At 38.7% G+C, this 22,684-nt stretch overlaps 1 protein-coding gene across 1 annotated transcript in view; it reads right to left on the bottom strand.

The window, feature by feature from the left end:
- TRPC3 (transient receptor potential cation channel, subfamily C, member 3) overlaps window positions 1-20,179 on the bottom strand; it is a 33,555-nt gene extending 13,376 nt beyond the window's left edge. The window contains exons 1-3 of the mRNA XM_009887871.1: window positions 19,415-20,179; window positions 8,718-8,903; window positions 2,462-2,626 (exon numbers count right to left, since the gene is read on the bottom strand). Coding sequence (XP_009886173.1) covers window positions 2,462-2,626; window positions 8,718-8,903; window positions 19,415-20,155 — 1,092 coding nt within the window. The 5' untranslated portion in view covers window positions 20,156-20,179. The remainder of the gene's footprint in view (window positions 1-2,461; window positions 2,627-8,717; window positions 8,904-19,414) is intronic.
- Window positions 20,180-22,684: the final 2,505 nt, after the last annotated feature.

Raw genomic sequence — 22,684 nt, 5'->3', positions numbered from 1 at the left:
TAGCTTGCCTATGACTACAGCTCTGGAAAAAAATACAGACTCATCTTCTAATTTCTGGCTACTGTGTTCCATCCACAGAATATATGTTCAGAGCAAAAAGTCCCAAATAAATAACCTGTGTCTACTGAAAATAAAGACTGTTCCATCACAATGGAGTAAGAGGGACAAGATCAGAAATACTACTATTTTCAAATAAATTCAGCTCAATTCATTCACATCTGCAGCTGGCAGAAGGAGAGAACAGTAACAGCAGAGGCAGTCTGCACCAGAAGAGAGAACTGGCTGCCTCCAGAAGACCACACTGGAAAGAGCAATGGGTCTGTCGCTGTTACTGGCTGTATGAAAAAGAAGTCTGTGATCCCATCAGTACTAGCCTTATGCTGCAAGCCAGCGTCAGAAATGCCAAGCTCTACGCCTGCTCCTCTGAGGGTAACATTGCCAGTCTCCTTTATTCAGGCAGTGAAGGTCTCATGCGGCCAGTGCTGCTGCAACTCCCCATCCTGTACTCAAAAAATGAGGGTGTCGAGGAGATGGCCCCACAGACAGCAATTTGTGCGTTGGCTCAAGCACAGAGATGGCACTGAGATTCCTTAACAACGCTCTTCGGAGACTTCTTGGGGGGAACACAGGTGTAGGTTTGCTTGTCCTTCCCAGCCTGCTTCCCTTTCAGAGGAGTAATACCTTTGGAATACGCCTCCTTTCTGTGGCCTGAGCGGGACAATGTTTGTACCAGCTCTGCACAAGGTGCGACAAGGCAGATGCTAGACAGACTTCTTTGTCTTAGCTGTGCACACCTTTTAAAGCCACCGGTTTCCTGTCTTCTTCAGTACAGTGAGACAATATACTGCTCTGCACATAATGCCTGACCTTTATTAATGTTAACATACAGTTCTAATGTGACCAACTATCACATACATCACCAACATTACACAATATTCTAAAATCCCCTGTGAAAAGCTCCATTATCAGCAGTATTGTATAATAAGAAAAAACCAAGTTCAGCAGATGGGGAACTGGGAGTAGCTTTCTTATTTCAAGGAATGGTTTTCTGAAACTGGGGTCAGCTACTATGAACTAAGTGGACCAGCACACACTAAATAGCATTTACTACCTGTGCAAACAATGTCAGGTTCCCTTCCTGCTCCTGACCTTTAGAAAGCATTTTCAAACTACAATATCAAACAACTGATCCGAATGTACAGTACTTCTATCTGACATGAGCACTAGGAAAAATGTCAGGTGTTTCTGGTACTCGGAATTAAAGCTCAAGGACAAATGTCGTTTTTTCATATTAGACGCCAGCTAAAATATATTAATATGTTTCTATGATATGGAGTTGCGAGTGAGGAATATCTTTACTACAGATATTCATGGAAAGTGACATTTCAGAGAATAATGAGAGTAACAATTATACTATTTTCACAAAGGTTTATCTTTAAAGTAAATAAATATTTAACCCACAGAAAACATCAGGTTCCCTCCAAATATGCAGGAGATGAGCAAAATCTTATCCTTTTTGAGGTGAACTACAAGAGCAAAATATAAATGAATGAAAGTCACATTTCTTTGCTGTATACTTCTTAAGGAAATGAAATTGAAAGACCACATTCAGCACACAAGCAAATTTACCTATTTTTTTTTTTAAAGTTACTGTAACAGAGAAATCTTCCTCCTTCTGATTTACCAATGATCTATCAATATGCTTCATTTGCAGACAATTCACATGCTATGGACTACAAGGATTTCAAAGAAAATGCTGTTATTTTCATTGTGAGATCATCAGGAAAGCTGAAAGTACCTATATATTTTCATATAATTTTAAAGAGGTAAGAGTTCACAGTTGCTCTCTTTTGCAAATATACCCTACCACATGGTTGGAATACCACGTTTAATTTAATTTCTGCTCTATGGTTCACCTGGTCAACAGACATCCTAGGGCAGGAATATCAAATATTTTACTTAAGATTAAGTTCTGCATCAGTGGAGTCAACAGGTGTCCTACTAATGGTATATATGGGAACAGCATCAGCTCTTAAGATGCCATCAGAGATCTAATACAGAATCTGAGTGGTGACTTTCAAAAAAAAAATCCATGTTACTAATACAAATACAATTGCATAGCATAGATTATGAGGTGAAAACGATCTATGGAAATTAAAAAAAAAAAAGCTCTCAGAGAAGGTTTTTGGGGTGGTTTTTTTTTTTTCTTTTTTTTTTTCTCCCCTTTCTTTAAACTTAACAACAATTTATTTTCATGCTTCATCACTGTGGTCCCCTCTTTACAGTCCAAATAAAACAAATAGCATCTTTTGGCTCAAGACTAGGGATTACTAAAAATATCGTTAATTAGTTAAAATTTGGAAGCAGCAGAATTAGAGGTACAATATTGCATTTTGAATGCCAGAAATTGAAAAGCAGCACCCAGAATAGTATAAGATACGTAATTTATGAAATTCAGTACCCTGCTACATGGTGCAATCCAATAACCAATGGCTAGAAATGGAAGGCCCAATGCCACAACCAGCACAACCAGACACTTGATAGCTATGGTCTGCTCCCGTAATCCTGAGAGATTTTCATACCAGATAGTCAGTAGCTGTTGCTGACAGTTTGGATGGGCCACAAACTGTAAAAAAAAAAAAAAAAGAAAGAACATCAAGACATATTATAATTTGTAAGAAGAGTTATATACTGCTACATACACGATCATGATCACCTTAAATATCTGTGTTAATTAAGACCTTAAGAACCATGGGTTTTTTGCTCCTTTTCTTTAAAATAAAGGTTAATAAATAAAGAAACTGCTGAGCTGGTTTAAAGCAGAACTTTGGGGACAAGGTTGCACATGTGGACAGCCACCACTGATAGTAGCCTTTTATGCATTATTAGAACAGTTTCACATACCCAACTGGATCCTGTCAGAGTTGAACGTCAGTCCTAACTTCCAACAATTTCTCAGCAAATCAAGCTGATTGCACGTACATGCAGAATTCCTGCAGAGACTGAAAATTCTGGTCTGACCATAATCCACTGTTAGCCTCTCCCCTTCCTGCGCATGCTCTTCACAGACCTCCTCAAACATCATTGCTGCTTCATTTGGTTCTTTGACAAAGGCTCCGAATACCTCCTTAACCATTTTCAATCTAAAATTCACTGAGACAAGTTGGTTTTGGTACTTACTTTTCTTGTACCCAGACACAGACATGCGAAAGACAATTTTTGAACATACTCACCTTCTTTCGACCGAACTCCGATGCCTGCTGAAGACAATGGTAAAATTTCAACTGACCTTAACTAAGCGGACATCATCAAGGAACAAAGTGCTTTAAAATATGGGGAGGAAGCCAGAAAAACATCAAGACAAAGAAATAGGGCATCAAGTGAATTTATTGGGATCTAGTCACGAAGAGACAGTCAGACAAGTAGAAAAATAGGCTTAGGATTAATGCTCAACTTCTCCTCAGACAGTTATTACAACACAAACTTGCTCTCCTGACTCTTTTGTGTAAGTTTCATTGGTCCTTAGCTTCCACAAATTCTTCCTTAGGTGTCCCAAAATTAAAACAGAAAAGATACTAAACATTAAGATACTAAACTCACAAATATTAAGGATCTAGTACCCACTAAAAAAAATAACCCAAACCAAAACCAGTCAACTTCCATCTTTCTTCTGTGCAGCAAATACATGCAAATGTTATTTTCCTAGCTTCAGTAAGATTTCAGAATGTTCACAGGAAAGGGAAAGATTCCCAAATTAATTATGAAACGATAAAACAAGCTGCTGCCAAGAACTGCATTTGTTTAGATATGCTTTAAGTTTTACTTTACTAAGATCGTCTCTTGGTCAAGTCTGTTGAAGGTTGAGCATGTATTGCTCTATTTTTAAAGCACTACTGTATTTCTTTAGGATGAAGCAATGTGGACAGAGGAGATGGCGCTGCCATTCCTGCCATGTAACCAGGAGTGTGTAGTCCATGTTGGGTGCTGCTACTGACAAAACCTAGGGGAAGAATAATTCTATAGCTCCCTATATTCTTTGCCCATTATATTTACATTATTGGTTAAGTCCATTTCTAAAAGTGTTATCGTACTCATTATTATCACTATTACTATTATACATACCATGTCCTGTGAGACTGCCACATCACAAGAGCATGTGGGACACCAGTCAAGCATGAGGGTAAACAGCCTGGTTATCACAGCAATTTGAAGAAATCTGGTAATATACTTGCTGCACTGGTCAACAATAACTAGTAAATCAGAATAAAGAATGCTAGGCATTTGCACAAAAAGGATTTGAAAATAATTCTGGTAACTCTGATAATCCATGTTGGATTAAGAATGAGATTTGAGCTGAATTGCTTGTACTTAAAAAAAAAATAAATTACTGTAAACCTTGGATATCCATTTTATTATCCTTTGTACTCTGTTGAGATCATAATGTACTATATACACTGTTATTTGCCAGGTCTTGCCTGCAAAACTCCATTTATATTCCAAATCTCATTAAGAAGTGCATACAGTAGTACAATAGGGCAGACTTCTTAAAAAAATCAAATTAAATCATTGGCAATGAAAACAGGGAACCTTAAAACTCTCAGGAGGAGGAATCTGAAGCTGTTGCATGAACTTGAAAAATGGAAGCAATCTTCATATTTTAATCTACTTTGCTCCAAAATGAAACTCCTGAAGTATTTTTGGTTATGATTCATTATTAACACATTAACACAGTTTGTACCAACAGTGGAATAGCTAACAGAAATAAATAAAAAGATTTTTAAAGTCTTTAAGAAATTGATGTCAACTTGAACTATGTTTGTCTTCTTTTTATTAGGCTGTCACCTGTGAAGCTTATGCACCATAAAAACTGCCAACCTAGCCCATTTGGAAAAAAGAAACCGTTTGGGTATTCTGACATATGGCCCAGTCTCTTCTTTTTCTAAGATAAATTTCATTCTCAACTCAGGACATCAAGGAACAAACCCCACAGCACATTAACCATGGCCAAAGACAGGAAAGTAAATAATTATTTCAAATTACAAAGACATTTTTAAAAAGCAGGCTTAAAACCGTAGGGAAGAGGGGAGAGAAGAAACACCCACATCATTCCTCCAATTACCAGAGGAAATGGGAAGAAACAGCAAAGGAGATTTAAGGGAGCTTGCCTAGGGCTACGAACCAGCCCACGGGTCCTCCTGCATCTCATCCAGAGCTGTGTGCTGGTTTATTCCTCCTGGTCTATCAACATTTTGATCTGATGCTAAGAGCAGACCTGCCTGTGCTATAATTTTCCTGAGAAAAGGGAGGAATTAATGAATAAAATGCCAATGGTTATGACAAGTTCTTCTCTGGCAGTAAGTCTGAGGGCTCTCGAGAAGATCTTAGCAACTTATTTAACTTTGGCAACTGCACAATATGTACCACTTCCAAGACCTCAGAGCAACTCGTGTCACTTCTCCCATCCATAAAAGCTCTGTAATTCATCATTCTCTCCAGCTCTGCTGAAATACTTCAATTTATGATGTTGTTGGTTTTACTTACAGCAACTGCAACCTTTTGTCTGCCCCCCTTACCCTGTATATGGGTCTCCCCCCAAATTCCATCTCCTCTGAGAACAATAGATTCATATCATATTTCACCTACCAATCACATCATCCTACAACCTTGTTTCTTCTGTATTTCTCTTCTCTCATCCTACTTTCCATGCGGTTTCTTACTTTTCATTACATGTTGATCATATTATCACATTTATCTAGTACTTTAGAATCCAGTCCAAACCCCAGTAAACAACCAAGATACATGAGGACAGTATCTGGTCACTAAAAAAAAAAAAAAAAATCCTAATTTTAATTTAGCTGCTTTTCTGGGCATAATTGACTGTAACACATCAGATTCAGCTTCATGACCATGAACCAGTCAGTCAGTATGTAAATATTTTTCTGTATGACTAAGAGTGATTATGTTATTTATCCCTAATATCCTAATGACTGAATTTAGATCTGACAGGAACAGATCCTGGCATGCTCTGATACACAAACACACAACAAAGAGAATTTTGAATCTTCTTTCTTATCTATCAATTTGAAATGTCAGTGTTTGAAAATTAAATCCTGTGATTTTACTCACACTCTTATTGATTTCACTTGGAAATTCCACTCTGATTTTTATCTCAGCAAGAACTGCAGAACTTGGCCCTGTGTCAGCAACTTCCCTGAAATTTTGTTGGCAATCTAAAGACAGAGTTAAGATACAATACTAAAAGCATGACTGCAGCAGCAATTCAGCATACAGAGCAAGACTACTTGTTCTAACTAGTTTTTCTTGGATTTTTCATTCCCTTAATCCTTCACTATTGGGCCTGCAGTTTCAACCTGAACCTTAGCTTCAAAATCATGTCATGTTTACAAGATGGGCTACTCTATAATGCAGTGCCTAGGGTATTAAGTGCAAGAGTTTCATTACTAACAGAATTAAAAACTCCATTTCCCTAGCAGTGAACTTCTGAGCACATTTGCTCACTTGTCATATGCTTTTTCCTGTCTCTCCTCGCTCTGAAAAGGGCATATGGCTCATTAACCATTTCATGGACCTGCAGTTCTGTTTGACTGTACTGTTTGCAACAGACCCAGAAGTGCAGCTAGACATACCGAAAGCTAAGAAACCTAAGCCACATCCTTGTCTGCTTCCTACAGTTACAGGGTTGAAAGCATCTCATGTAGAGTTCCCACATAGGAATCTGTTCTACAATCAGAATATTGTTATAATCTGCCACAGGTGTAACAGAGCCAATCCCAGCATCAAAGTACCACCGTGGCAGAGATATTTCCTGGCTCAACCCTTGTCATGGCCTCTGTAATGGCCATTTACATGGAACAGCACAGGTATGAATACAGTAACAACTCCGCACCTCTACACCATCTACTTATTTCCTTCCAAGATCATTAGTCTTGTAGGTTCTGAACTGTATTTGTCACTAATTGGAGCCAAAACCTTGAGCTTATCTACAGTCTCTTGCAAGAGATAAGAATAAGTTTGCTACATGGAATTGCCTTCTTCTTCCACTATGCAGATTTTTGTTATTCTTAACAGATCTGTGTAGCCCTTTGCTCAGCAATGAATTTCATCAGTGACAACAACCTCTTAGAAGAAAATCAGTCTTCAGCAAGAAAGCTGAGACACAAGTCTCAGCAAAGGTTTGGTAGACATTAAAATGCAACAGCATTAAGTATTCATATGTTATTTAGGTATGATAACATGCTTATGCACTTTGATTCTTCCCTTGTTCCTTTCTTTTTAATTAATTTAATACTTGTATATATTTACCTTGAATTTTGGTTATTAATATGCATTTAGCTGCTGTAGACCAATTCTATATTGGAAACAATGATTTGCTGTTTGGGATGTGTGTTTACGATTTTCCTTAACCATCTTTTGGTGACATAATGAACACCAACACTTCCCAGTTGTCCTGGCAGGTTGCTTACAATTCATTTTATATGACAGATTGGCTCAACAGGTGGCCACAGAATACAGTGTTATTTATTCTGAAAGACACAAGACGTCTTGTAGAGATGATGAAACTATAATGGCTGTTAAGAATGGAAATGATGCTACCCATGTAAATAGGTAGCTGTAAATAATACATAGGCATTGCTGTTTTTATTGAGTCCTCTCACAGTAGGAAACAGTATTAACTATTTTCTGTGCTAGGGTACTGGGATCTCAAAGAGAACACCATAGCTATATATTGAAAACTGTTGAGATAAATGGATATGCATTGTGTCAAATGTGTGATACACAACTCCATTTTTTTAAACTCGTAACATTCATTCACAAAATATCTGTTCATTAAGATTACTTTGAGAGAGGCATCAAGTGAAAACACATTGCACTTTACAAAACACTGATAAGTACAGGTGCAAAGATGAAGAACTGAAATTAACTGATTACCTAACCACAAATATATTCCATATATTTTCAGGACTGAATTTTAAAATATTTATTAAAGGAGCACACATGGCAAATCATGCAGAATTTCTCACTACAACCCACACACTTAGAGATGAGATGTTTGATATACTGTCATATTTTGAAATAAATTAAAAAATAATATACTTAATGACAACTTAGATCTTTTCCTTTTTCAAAGTAGTAAGAACTTTTTTTTCAAAGACAGACCTATGTGTTCATAAGAGGACTAGTAGAAAGCTGCAAGACTTACTGCCCAGAATTTACTTGCCCAATTAAGTTACTTCAGGTAGAAAGCAAAAGTAATAAAAAGAAATAATGAACGGACCAGATCTTTTAATTGGTTGAGACCAACACTTTCACCAATACATCCTTCTCTTTGGATTAGATATTATCACACAGACCATCAGGAAGACACATTCTTACTTTCCCTGAGTGAAAATCTAGCTCCACTGAAATGTCTTCCTTTGGATTAATCAGGAGAAGGATCTGACCAACTGTGTATAACGTGCTAGCACAGCTGATTTATGTCATTAAAACCTCCTGCCAATTCTCAGCTGTGGAAAGTAGATTAAACTAAACTGCTTCACTGTAGTCCCCTTCTGCCAGCTTCTGCCTTGTAAGAATCTTGATTACACACACTATGTCTCAGTAATGCATCTGACCACTGTTTCATAGCACCTGTGGAATAATGAGATGACACTGCGTTCCTATTACAATGTCTGAAAGCACTGCCTATAAGGAGTTACCTTTTTGACTTCATACTTAATGGCCAGCTTCACACGGCTCAGGGATGCTCTGTGTCTCTGCGCTTCAACTGGCTCAGAATTCAAATCTCCATTCAGAATGGCCTCCACTTCTTCCGAGTCTCGGCAGAGATCAAGAACACCAACCACAAAATCTTTGCACTGCATAGACAGCTTCCGATAGTCATTCTGAAACAGAAGGGTTAGAGAAAACGGCCCATGACAAACATGCTTGGGAGTCAACGGCAAGGAAAAAGAACCTGTACAAGTTGTTAAAAATTAATGGTGTGGGACTTTTACACAGTATGTCAAGTTAGGAGTGTATCAGACATTACAGAGCTCTTGTATAGTGGAATCATTTCTTCTCTGACACAAGGTAGCCCCTTAAACAGAAGGTCACTACAGCTGTTTAACAGAGCATGGGAACATTACATAGTAGCAGACAGGCAGCAAGGGGAAGTTGAATGGACAAATAAGAATGACACAAACAAACCAGGGCCAGAAGTCTTGAAATATTAACCTCACTCTTGCAAAAACTTTGCAGACAATTAGTGAGATAATTCTTAGAGTTGCCTCGTGGGCTACAAATATATTTCTGCTCTTTCTACACTGCTAAAATGGCTGCTTAGTCTTTACTCTGATGTATACCGTATTCATTTCCCTTTTCTCTTCCGCTCTGCTTCCCACTTACCCTTGGAACCCTTTCACATCCAACAGTGTGTACAGTCGGCTACAAAGTAACTGCATAGAATAACCATGGCACGTGCTTAAACACCAGCGTTGTGGGCAAAATACACCAAATTTCCTGTATCGGCAAGACAGAAACCAGCTTCTTCAAAGGACAGTTCAAAGATATTAGGTTCCTGAGCCAAGCTCTACAAGGTCACCTTTCCACTGACAACACAGCCAAGCTAGAGTGACATTTCTGTAAACCTCAACCCTTTTATTTAAGAGCTCTGTCCACCTTTCCCTTCCTCTCCTGCTCTCCTTCACTTCCCTGTCTTTATCGGTCACAAACCATTCCTTTCCCTATTACTGTAATCTCCCTCTTGTTTGCTCTCGCTCTATCAGCTTTCCCTTCCCAACAGTTCTGCTTGTGTTACCTTCTGAAAGTATACAAAGCACACATTTGTTTTCTCAGTTATTAAAAAACAACTCCCCCCTCCTCCTATTCAGACTCTTTTCAGTCCCTAATCTTTTAGCAATGCTTTTCTTCTTTTCCCCCCTCACTGCTTCCATTTTGCACAGTGTCATTGGCCATTTCCAGATTTGTAGCTCATTGACTATAGCTGTGAAGTCTTACTGTGTCATGCAAAAAAAAAAACAACTACTTTTTGCTCATCCTTACCCTTTCTATCTTTCCTCAGCCTCCTCCAACCCTTCAACGCTTTGGGACCACGTCCTGAGTTATGCATTGTGACCCTTTCCATACAGCTATTAAACTACTGCACCACGGGTGCAGTGATACTGCTTTTCGCTGTGTTCATACCTTATGTCTGGCATGCTGCTTACAAGTTTCACATTCTTCATCCCTACCCTTTTTGCTGTCTCCCTATAAGCAAGCTTATATCTATCTTTCAGGTGCTACGTTTAAACATCTAGGCTTCTCGTATGTGTCAACATTGCAAAGATTTTCATCTAACTAATCTCCTTTCTCTTCTGACAAAACATTTGTGGCTACATTTCAAAATTAAGATACCTCCATAAGGCACGCACATGTGAAACTTTGCTTGCACTTTTGTTTTTGCTTGTATATGCCTCCCACCACCTCTGTGACATTACCTATAAGCTCTTACCTAATAACTACTTCAGTAGAAACCTTGGTCTTCATTTATGCATCCATGTCCTCTCAGCTAGATTTCTAGGACATCTTTATCTGAGATGCAGCCTCTGATTTCCTCACATGAGGCTACAGTTGCAGGAGGAAACTTGACTGAACTTGCCAATTTTACCTTGTATCGAGTGTTTCAGTGCCCAACAGAAAATAGCACAGCCTTCTTTTTCAATTACTCCACAGCTTTTCTTCATTCCCCGCCCCCCCGACTAGGCCATCAAAAGACTAGCCTAAATCCTCTGTCTCTCAATTTTTGTGTGTTTACTGTTCATTTTCAAACACTACCTTTTTAAAATTGCTTTTGAGTGGCTACATATTTTTCCTTTGTGGTTTCTGCCTTCCCAAAAATACTTCCTTACTTCTTCTGCCCTCATAATCTTATAATTTTATCTCAATTTTTTTCCCCAAATCCCTCACTTCCCCCCCTTACCTAAGTAACTTTTACCCCCTTGTACTGCTAGTTTTGTTAAATTTTCAACTTAGCATCTATAAAATGGGATAGAGAAACTAACATGCTCTCAGTAGTTTCAAATTATTTTGGGAAAAGAGGCTACACAGGATAATTGCAAGAATTGGCTATCAATCCCATAGGTCAGATTCAGATATGAATCAAAATGAAACATTACTGGAGACAAACAAATACTACTAGGAATTGTGTTATTATGGAAGACATCCCAGATACAGACTTGGAAATAACCACTCCTAATCATAGGCCTAAACAGGACTCAGTTATTTCTGTCGGTCATAGATGACAAATTAATTCAGCTGTCAGTGAACCAACAGGATTTAAGGTTATTTTAGATTTGTTTTTGGTAACCAAGGAGAACAGTACAGAAGAGCCAATTATAAAAATAATACGGGGATGCGTGATTATATTCAGTGAAAGGATTAGCAAGCATACATATGACTAAGATTTAAGACGTTTAAAAAGGCAAAGTCTCACGAGAAAGCTAGTCAAGGGAGTGAAATGTACTTACAAGCATTGAGGTCCAAATGTAGAGAAGGCTTTTACGTAAAAGATGTGAAAGTGATTAGACATCAAAGGCTACAAAGACAAAAACCTTGCAGAGGAAGACTCCAGAATGGTGGCTAGAATAGCAGTCTTAAAGAAGACCAAGGGGAACAGTCTTTCTTGACAGTTTAGTCAAGAAAGAAAGTTTCATCACAGAGGCCAAGAACTATAAGTATAAACTGCTAGAAGTCAGGCTTGTAAAGGATGTTAAGCAAAGCACAAGGAGGTAAGACAATGTAAAGAGAAGATGGGGATTTTCTTCAGTGAAGACAAAGTAGAGACTAAAGACAAGTCTAGTAAAGCCAAAAACAATACCGTGCCTTCGGTTTACTGAAGTCCTATGTTCTTAACACTGTTTATATTGTTTTCACAACAGAATTATTATGTATCTGTGAGAACCTGAACACTCTCTTAAACTTCCAATTTCAAGTAAGAGTTGCTTACTCATTTCACTACAGCTAAAGAAAGGCATCTTCGAGGTCCCTTCCAACCTAAACCATTCTATGATTCCTTTGCTAACTGTGAAGAAAGAGAAGGAGAAATAGTGGACTTGTAATAGTTAGGAAATAACAATAGTTACTCTTGCTAAAGGTTCACTCCATTTTCTTTACCATTTAACTATTCTTTTTTTTCTTAAAATAACACAGAAATGTAATATCAAAAGGTACATTACCAAGAAGTTACTTCGTAACAACTTCCAATGTGAAAGTCAGGAAAATCTATTTCTCCTCATGTTTAAGCTATAGTCAAGTCTCTCACACATGCAAGTACACAAGTACAGCCTAGCCTCAGCTTCATAAAATGTAAACATTCAAGTAAATTTCTGCTATAGTCACAGTAGCATCACATGAAGACTGCTATTTCAATAGACTACAGACTGTTTATTTCGCTGGTCTCGTGACTGCAGACTCATCCCCACAAGTGTGTCTGAGCTCCGGACTGAACCTGGCAGAGGGTGCAAAGCTCCTGCCCTCACAGCTCACACTGTATTAGCTGGCATCCCAAAAAATACACCTGCCCACTGTGAATAGCCCTGCCAGTTCCTGAAGGCCAGACTGCTTTGCATGGACTGTTTGCCTACTACATAAGAGGTACCCACATTTCTACTGAAAAATTACCAGTGCTGCATGTTTCTTGATAATAAAAGTTTTTGCTTATAACAGTTATGCTTATTGCCAGATAAGATTAAAGATATGATGGATTAAATTTTATTCTGTCAAATTTAAGGATTAAATACAGGCTACATTACTTACAAATGCTGTTACGAGAACTGCAAACCAGTATGTGCATTGTTAGTACCTGACTCAGGCTTTCAATCTTATGCTGAGAAAACTCGTCAGATTTCCCTCTCCAGGTCTTTACTTACTTATGTATTAGCAAATCAAATTTATCTCAGTCTATTTGATTGCTTTACAGAATTAAACAGACAAACGCTAACCACATGGTAACCATGGGACCCAATTCTCAAGCAATCTTCTAGCTCTAGGGTGTTGTGGGAACAGCAAAAACCAGAATCTGTGGTCTCGGCCATCCACATACACCTCTGCTTACTCTTGAGAAGATACAAATGAAGCCAACAGATCACTCACCTCTTCCGTATTCTAAACAAGGCTACCAGAACTCCCCCTGTGGAGTATCCATGTTTGAAAAGCCCTGCTACATACTGTGGAAGTTGCCAATTCTTTAGCATGAAGCTAATCTTCAGGGGAACACCAAACAGAATAAGGCACCAATAGACTTGCTTATACAGTGGGGTTCTTGGCCTATTTTTTTGTCATAATAAAGGGACTCAGCTTCCTTGATCAACAAAATGCTTCTTCAATTAATTCACAACCTAACTAACTCAGTTGGTTTTACTAGCCAAATCACCTTAAATGATAGCTCGCAAAAAAAAAAAAAGGTTACACAGAGATCTTTGTAACATCAAAAATATCAACCTGTATTCTGCATTTCACAGATACCACAGCTGACACCAGTACATAAAGGACAACTGATGACGACTGGAATTGCAGAACTGTGTCTCACAAGCAGTTTCAGAGGACTCTGGCACACATCAATGGTTGGATCTCAGCCTGTCCAACTCTGCATATTCTCTTCTCACTCATAACATTAAAGACTACCTTGTAAGTTCATCTAGAATTTTGACAAAGAACCTATCAATCTGTTCAAAGAATGAAGCATGTGAACAAAAATCTTCAGCTGATTTCACCCGGAAGATTATTAACTATTCCAAAGAAAATTTATACTGAGCAGTTACATGCAGTCAAACAAAATGTATACATACATTTTCTATTTAGAGCGCCACATTCCTGTAAGTACCACGGGTTGTGACCATGCACAACTGCGTAACTAGTTCACACACATTATAGGCCATCATACATTGATGTTGAGCATTACATATTAAATGGTCGTTTTGAGATCACTTACATAGACAGTTTGCATATATAACTACAGGAACTGTATATGCAAATCAAGCACATAATTGCACTAACGATTATGGATCTAGGCTCCATCCTTTTAAAAGTTGGACCTGAACACAGATCAGGCTTGAACACTCTTTGTTAGTTCAGCTGAGATAACACTATGTAAATTTACTTGGAACACTGACAGATTCCGCTTTTAGATGCACGTCCACATCTTCCGTTGGTTTCAGCAGGAGCTTTTAGCAAAACTAGGAACATGGATTTATGCTACATAAAGCAGGACTACGATCTTTCTGATCCTTGCTGTGATGGACCAAATTCTGACATGATACCAGCTAGCGCAATTTCCACTGGGAGAATTGAGCTTGCTTACAAAGGACAGTATTTAGCTAGCATACAGAGACTATCATGTGGCTTTTTAGCTACCTTATCCTGTTTTTTTCTATGGTGACTCCAAAGGAAAGTTCCATTGGCTGTTCTGACTGCTAAAAAATCTCCCACCACTGAGCAGTAACAGTTTTAAAGTTCTCAGGGAGAACGGTTAATATCAATTAACTTTAGTAACCCACAGCAGCCACAATGGGCAAGGTCTGCTAAAAACAGAAGAACAAGAAAACATAAAAATTGGGAATATTTGTATTGCAAAGTATTTTGTGGTGCTATGGGGATTGGAAAACATGATTCTCCAACTATGGTAACAAACACTTTTTTTACATAAAGACAATATACAGTTCCAGACTGAGCTTCCCTAGCCAGTCTATCAGGTACAAAGCAGTACATCTTGGAGATCTCCAACCACCCATAAAGACAGATGCCAGTAGAACGCCACTCCATAACTTACTCTAACTTAACAGGTTTTGTCCTTTTCAACAAAAGAAAGAAATTGAACCAGCAGATTTGATACCATTGGTATACCATTTTCTGAGCAGACCCATTGGTTATAAAAGCCCTCTTAAATATCAAAATGGCTGAAGAAGCTCCGATCGAAGCAGAATTCTGGTTTTGCCATCTTACGACACAGAACTTCATCAACAATGCTGCTTTCTTTCTCATTATCTCTATTGCATATAAAACACCCCTAAAGAACCCAACAAGAGAGAATCTAATCAGCTGCATTAAGAGACTGAAATTTGGAGTGATTGCAGTAGGTATGGAAGAGTGAAGGGTTTTTTTACGATTTCGTTGCAGTCTTGACTCAGATAAAACAAACTGGAAATTCTGACATCATCCAAAATCCTGCTGTCAGCCCCTGGAACAGGGACTAGGATCACCAAGGAAGGCAAGAGAAATACTGTAGTTCCTGCGCTAGCCACAGGGATGATATGCTGCAATACTGGCCACCAAAATGATGTCTTGCTGCTTTGACAGCCAGGCACTGATAATCTCTGCTGTTCCCTTAGCTGGTTTCCAGACCTAAAGAAGAGTCACCAGCATGTTCAGACAAGCCAGTCATGCTTTACGAGGATCAGAAAATGCAATAAAGAACCTAAAGGGAGGAAGATAGAGATTAAAAGAAAAAAAAAAAAAGTAAAGACAATTAGGTGAGCACTTCGAAGGGAGAAAAGGAAATCCAAAGAGTGAAATGAATAGAAGAAAATAGGGGAAGATGACAAGTGGATGCAAAGAACAAAAAGGGGAAACAGTGCAAAGAAGAAACAGCAATAAAACAGATGAAGAAGAGCAAAAGGAGTAACAGCAGCTTGGAACAAGGATTTCACAAATGCATAGGAAGTAAGGAAGCTTGAGGATGAAAGAAAGTAAAATGGTCTTTTGGGCTCCTGTTTCCCCATCTATTATTACTCATTTTCAGTACTTATTTTTGGCTACATGTTTTGTATCTTCCAGGAGAAATGAGGGTTCACCGGTTTCTTTGAATCCTTCCTCCTTACTTCTGAAGGGAAAATTAAAAAATTAAAAATCAGTGTAATTAATAAGTTTTTTAATATTTGTGGGGAACTGACTGTCGTGAATGAATGTCCTAAGCCACTTCCCACATTCCTAATACACTTGTGCACACTCTGGTTTGTACATGAACAGCAGAACTTGTTAGTGTAAATCGTAAATGATAGAGGCAGACTGGACTTTGCATACACAAAAGATGTAAGGTTCAATTTTGCAAGCATTTACTAGGAAGCTCTGCCCTCAAGCATTTTTAAACAGGTTCACCCTATACTCTTTCTCTGTGGGAAAACCACCTAGAAAAGTATTTTCTGTACGAGTGTTCCACGTCCAGGAAGTGCATTGCTGCGAGCATGCATAGGAAATGCTACAGGCCTTAATGTACCATAGATAGTAAGAATAAATCATGAATATCATCAAAAGTCCCTTTAAACAGATTTGTCATTTTCTGTGGGAAATGAACTACTTCGTCCATTTTTCTTTACCCTGAAACAATTTTGCTCAGTGTTGTGCTATAAATTGAATTTTATTGGAATACTTAAGCATTTCCAGTGACGATCCTAAAGGAGAGGGCACCAGAAGTCTATCAGTCATTCTGCCTCATAGGGAATGCGAATGTCGGACTAGAGGCCTTCTCTTCTGGGACACAACAAAGCACACAGTTATTAGTAAAACACATTCAGATGACATACCTATAGAAAAGAAAACACTGAACAGACAGTTACAAATTGGACTTACATCAAGTGTGGCAAGCTCTCACAACGGACTTCTGTAAGACACAGAAGCACTGCTTGCTTTCTCCTTGATCTACTCTACAGCTCTCAATGCGGCATCTGGTATTACATCCATGCCACAAGAAGCCCCATCATACCTGCCCACACCTCCAGGGGAATAGTCTTCTCATCGGCTGTGCAATTTCAGCCCTTCCTGAATTTGGTTTAATGGTAAGGTTAAAAAAATCCTTGCCTCTTCCTTTTCCTCCTCCTTCTTTCCCTTTTCCACTAGCCCTTCTCCCAAGGAAGGGTGGCCAAGCATCGATGCCAGAGGAAAACAAGCAACTCTCCTACCAGGCTTGGTAGAAACAGAAAGAATGCCCTGAGGTGCATAAGAATCAGAAGGAAAAGCGACAGATGTGAGGTCAGTAAGGAGAATAATTATTTCACTGTAATGTTTTGATTTTGATGAGACGCCAGAATTTGCATGCTAGCAAGGAGCCAAGAACAATTTCTACTGTAGGTGCCAAAACTGAGTTATCTTATACTCCTGGCAAGGTTAGCAGCTGTCTAAGTGCTATTCAAAAACAGTGAAATCTGTTAAAATAGTGGATTTCTCATGCTCTTAGGCATCCCAAAATACCAATGAATAGAGGCTAAACAGTTGAGGGAAAAAAAAAAAAAAAAGAAAAAATTGAAAACCAGAATATTTTATTCTGTGACTATTTAATATTTTTTGAAATTAAGTATTTTTTTTAAAATTCTGGTTTGAAATGAGAAGTCCAACAAAAAACTATCACCTTTTTGCCTCCAAAATTTCAAGCTATTCCTTTTCTGATGAAATTTGTATTCACAGGATTAGTACCTATGATACAGGAGCTTCCCATGAATTTGTATATTTAGTGAAACTTTTCTATTCAGTTCTAATCATCTACATCCTCCCCTTATAAAAACATGATACAGCTTGCCTTAATTTAGCTTTTGGTGGCAGAGATTGTATTTTGGGTTCCTAGGGAGTTGCGTAACACTTTTAAATTGAGTCCCTAAGCCCACCAGTGTTTCTGAACACAGGTATAATAACAAAATTTGTATGCAGCATCACAAAGAGAAAGACGGAGTTTCTAAGGTGCCAACCCAGAAGAAAAGTTCTGAGAAACTGCAGGAGAAAGAGCAGGGGGACAACATCCAAAGGCTTGTATCCACAACCACCAAAGCGTTATTCAGAAAACCCATAAATGTCCATCTTGGGCACACAAGTCTGGTGACCTTGTGGCTCTCGGGTTGTAGGCCTAGTTGACATAAACAGGACCAAGTTATACACATCAGAGATTTAACCTTCTATCACGGTCTGCAAATGAGGCACATACCTGTAATTCATTGTGTGAAGCACACAAGCCAACAGGCTCTGTGCATATGACAAATTTTTCTAATTCTTCAATGTTATGTTCACAAAGAGCTTTCCCACTTCAGTACTTTTTCAGCAGAGGAAAAAGAAAAATCTGACATTTTTCCTATACTCCTGAATAAATACATTGAGGAAATACTGAATCCATTTGCCAAATTACACATTACACAGCATGGCATGAGGAGGTTCCTTCAGCAAAGGAAGGAGAGGAAAGGTTTAAGATGACTTTTACACTTTATTAGTGCGTGGTATAATACATGAATCCTTCTCAGCATTGAAACCTAATTTTAAAATTATATTTTTATTCACTCAGCTATAGCTATATCCGGAGCTATTCTTTCTCAGGAGTCTAAAACTGTTTCTTCCTCTTCTGGTAAAGTTCGGTTTATTAATTTATGATTTCGCCAGGTTGTTGTACATTTCTTCTGAGTTCTCCACAGTGTTAGCAATGCTTGCTGTTGTTTGAAAAGGTTAACGCATTGTTTGCCTCTCTCGGATCATTTATGAAGATATTAAACAAAGAAGTAGCACCCAACACTGACCCTGACACCAGTAAATTTTTTGCTAAAACTAGATAGAATGCTGTTAATATCACTACTTACTGAGAACAATCTGTCATTCCCCAAGCTGAGCTTTTCTTATTACACGCAGTCTGCTGGGGTTTGATTTTTTTTTTTTTTTGTGTGATGTTTGGGGGTGGCAGGGGCAAGAGGGAACAGGGGTTTTACTATACGTTTTCAAGGTATTCAACAGAACTGCAAAATCATAAAAAAAATGTACAGGGCAACAGTTAAATAAGTGAATAATTATCAGATGGAGAAGCTGAAATACGTAGAAAAGTCAGGGCACTGACATACTAAACCAGATACAGCTCTAAAACAGAAAACGGAACCTACATCTGTAATCACTCTAACAGCTGGTTTTGAACAAGTGACATTTCTAAAAGGTGCATCAAAAAAACCCCCCACTTTCTGTATTCTTAACAATTTGGAGACATCATTCAAAATTAGTCCCAATAAAAAAGAGGGAATAAGGTCAGTGCTGCAGCATGCTCAAGAAAAGCGTAATATTTCTGCTTCCTGCACTTACACTACTCAGCATTTGTAACTAAAAACAATCTTCATCTGCTACAGCAACCAAAACTGTTTCCCATCTGCTGCAAGGTTATCAGAATACACACTGTCCCTTTTTCCTATTTTCTCCATACACACTAGATGCAAAAGCAATTAAAATTTCTTTTTTAAAGGCTTATGTATTGAAAACTCAAAATCAAAAATGACAGACGATAAATATCATGAATGCATTTGCAATTGAAAAAGCAAAGACACAAGAAATAATCTCAAGCATCTAAGGACATCACAAAGTAACAGCAACTTTAAAACAGTAACAGAGAGAAATACCAAAACACCATTACCTTGAATTCTTTTTCAATGTTGGCCAACTTGGCAAGTTCATTGCTGAGTTCTAAAGCAGTGAGTACTGGATCTTCACTGGAGAGGGACAGATAAGCCGGACTAGCCAGTCCTTTGTATGCATTTATTCTTGACCTAGAGTGACTGAAAGAATCATGCTTTTGCTTCTCTGTACAGTCATTACATTTACAGAAATAATCATGAGGTCTTTCTATCCTTGCTCCTTTCATCAACAGCATATGCACGACTTCGTATTTTTGGCAGTGGGCAGCTAAAATTATGGGAGTGATATCTGGAGAAAAGCGCGTACCGTCTTCGTCATAGGAATAAAAATCATCATCCTGGAGCTCCTGCTCACAAGGGCTCAGAGTCAGTCGCTTATTTACTGAAAACCCAGGATGATTCAAAATTGCTTCCACTATCCTAATGTAGCCCTTGCTGATTGCGAGCAGCAGGGCATCTCCAATCCGTGCCAAGTTCTCTTTTTTTAACAGAAGTTCTGTCACTTCCAAATGTTCATTCCCTACAGCAAGCTGCAAGGCGTTTTGGCCCATGTAGTCAACACAGTTGACATTCAGTGTTTTTGACTCCTCCAGCATTTTGCGCACCACAGGTATGTTCCCATACTCTGCAGCATCTAGAAAGCGCTCTTCTTCCGCCGTAAGACTGGTGCCCCTGTTGTTGAACATGAATGCTGGGCCTCTAATGGCTTGTCGCCTTCCTTTTTCCCTCATCATAGTCATACGTCTCAGAGATGGACTTTCTTCAATGTACCTAATGAGAAAACAAAAAGGTAACAGAATTTCATTGTGTTGGTTATTTGTAGCTTCCACTTCTCCTATGGCTACAAAAATAACGACTTATTTTGTCCCTTGTTATTTGCTCATCTGAATGCTGACAAGAAGCATTCTTTATTGTAACCTTTTTGCTTTCATGCTTGCTTGCCTGCAACCTAAAGGCAATTACAGGTTCAATGCCAAAGGCTGTTTCTGTTTTGTTGGCATGGTCAAGGTTTTATTTACTTTTTTTTTAACTTTATGTAAGATGTCACTTCTCTTCAGAAATCCCTCCCAACTCACTCAGGTATATATATACGTATAAAATGAAAACACTTCTACTATACTACTTTCAGTAGTAGTTAATACCATCCACCATAGGCATTCAAGCTGACGGTTTAAGGGAGGCAATATTTATGCTTACCATATCTTAGTTCACATAAATAAGAGGTGAAAACAAGTTTGCTTCCTGATGTCTTGTCAAGCAATACACAGCAAAGTCTGATCTCAAACCTTCCAGTGCTACTACTAGAAACGTTACCAAATCTGGAAGATTCTACTCATTAGTCAGTTTGGTCAAATTATAAGTCTTTGAAAAACAACAGTTTATTCACGTTCAACAGACTTTCTGGACGATAGTAACTAAACTGCTCACAGATTCCAGACACTGGGCATGTCCAGTGTAGACCGGGATCATCTCTCACTCCAGCTGCACTTCTGCAATGCTGTTGGGTTATGTTAGGCCTACTTCTACGATACATCTACCATTCCAGAAGCTGAAAGGAAGAAGCTATCTAATGTTATTACATGAGTATACGTATTTTTTTTAAAAGCCCTCATGCACCCTTGTAATACAACCAAGAAAAATAGGAAAGTCAAAGAGCTATTGAATGAAAACGAAACTGGGATGGCAAGCTGCACTGGAAAGAGGAAACCTGGGTACAAGAAAGTGAGATTGTTTAGGAAAGGGAACTGAGGGAACGAGGGAAGCTGTGAACTCCCCTCAAAAGCTGGTTGCAAAAGCAGAAGAGAGGAGAAAAGAGAAGGGAGACAAGACAAAATAAAAGGTAGGCAAGCTAATTCAGAGAACACAGAAATCGGAATTATGAACCAGTGAAGATACTGGCTGAGAACAGTAGGGAGCAAACAGGACTGGGCTGAGAGAACAGACATATCAGATGCTGAGCTAGATCTAGCTAGGTAAGGAAACTAGAAAGGGCAGAGGAGGTTCAGAGAAGCAAAACCAGACATTGCAAAGAAAAAAGACCTAGGAGAAAAGACTGAGGAGCAGGCACTACCTTGCTGGAGAAAGTAACAGGAAACAACAGCCTGGAGAGGTCTTAAACAACAGAATAGATGGGATCAGGCTAAAGTGGCCACAGATGGGGGAAGAAAAGAAGCATTTATGCCTGCCAGAGCAGAGGCCAAAGGCCTGAAAAGGTACTCGGGATAGATACCAGAACCTTTCTTCACTGCCGTCTGCAAATAAATGTGAAACCCATCAGCAATCTCCCTTTCCTTTCTAGTCCAGCTCTATATTGAGAAAGACAGCCTCCAGCTGCTATCAGTTAATCCATTAACTCAAGGGATAGAGATCACTTGAGTTGATTTGATGGGCACGGAGACACCAATGCAGCTGATAGAACAATATATGAGTTAATGGAGGGTGTGCTTTGAATACATATAACACTATATATATGCTACATAGAGACAAACAGGCCTTAGAAACTTCAAAATGGGTCCTTAAGTCCTGTATGCCTCTGTTTCTCATCTATAAAAAAGAACAGTTGGCTCCCGCTTTACAGGAGCATTGTGAAAATTAATTTATTCACTTCAGTGAAAAACTCAGAGACAAGTAAAAGGCCAGACAGAAAAAAATGAAGAGGAAATTAATCCTTCTTCTCTCTGTGCAAAAGCCAGGTAATGTGCATTAGGAGAGATGCGGGTACACATAATGAATGCTGAGGGCAAAACATAATATTAAACCGCCCTTTTTAAGCAAACCCTGTCAGTCTGTGAAAGGACAGAACCAAGGGAAAAATGGCACACGCACCTTTGGCGCGTACAAAGACTACACATTTAAGAGAACATAGTGGAACCTGCATGGGCAGCTTCAAAAGCTGCATATCCTAATTGCTGCCGGTTCAAATCCACAACCTGAGCAACATTCTTCTAAATGCAGTCTTTTTTATTTTTCATGTGATCTTTCAACAATGAGCTTAGCTATATTTCCACCGCACAAAATACGCCTCTTGGCATCACTGGATTTCCCCGTATGCAGCAACGTCAGCCCTAACAGTTTTCATGGGGCATAACTAATTCCATTCAAGTTCTAAGAGTATGTCTGGCCTTCCAGCTATCTGCATCAGTTGTAATAAATTCAGCAAAACATAAAAGCTTAATCACTTTATCACAGCTACAAATATCGTAAAAGCTAGTCCATGCCCTGAACATTTCAGTTAACACAAACGGGCAGTTCCACCGCAGACCAAATGA

The sequence above is a fragment of the Charadrius vociferus genome, unplaced genomic scaffold (assembly GCF_000708025.1).
Source record: "Charadrius vociferus isolate BGI_N301 unplaced genomic scaffold, ASM70802v2 scaffold806, whole genome shotgun sequence".
In the NCBI taxonomy this organism is placed as follows: domain Eukaryota; kingdom Metazoa; phylum Chordata; class Aves; order Charadriiformes; family Charadriidae; genus Charadrius; species Charadrius vociferus.
This window is presented reverse-complemented; position numbering and strand designations above follow the sequence as displayed.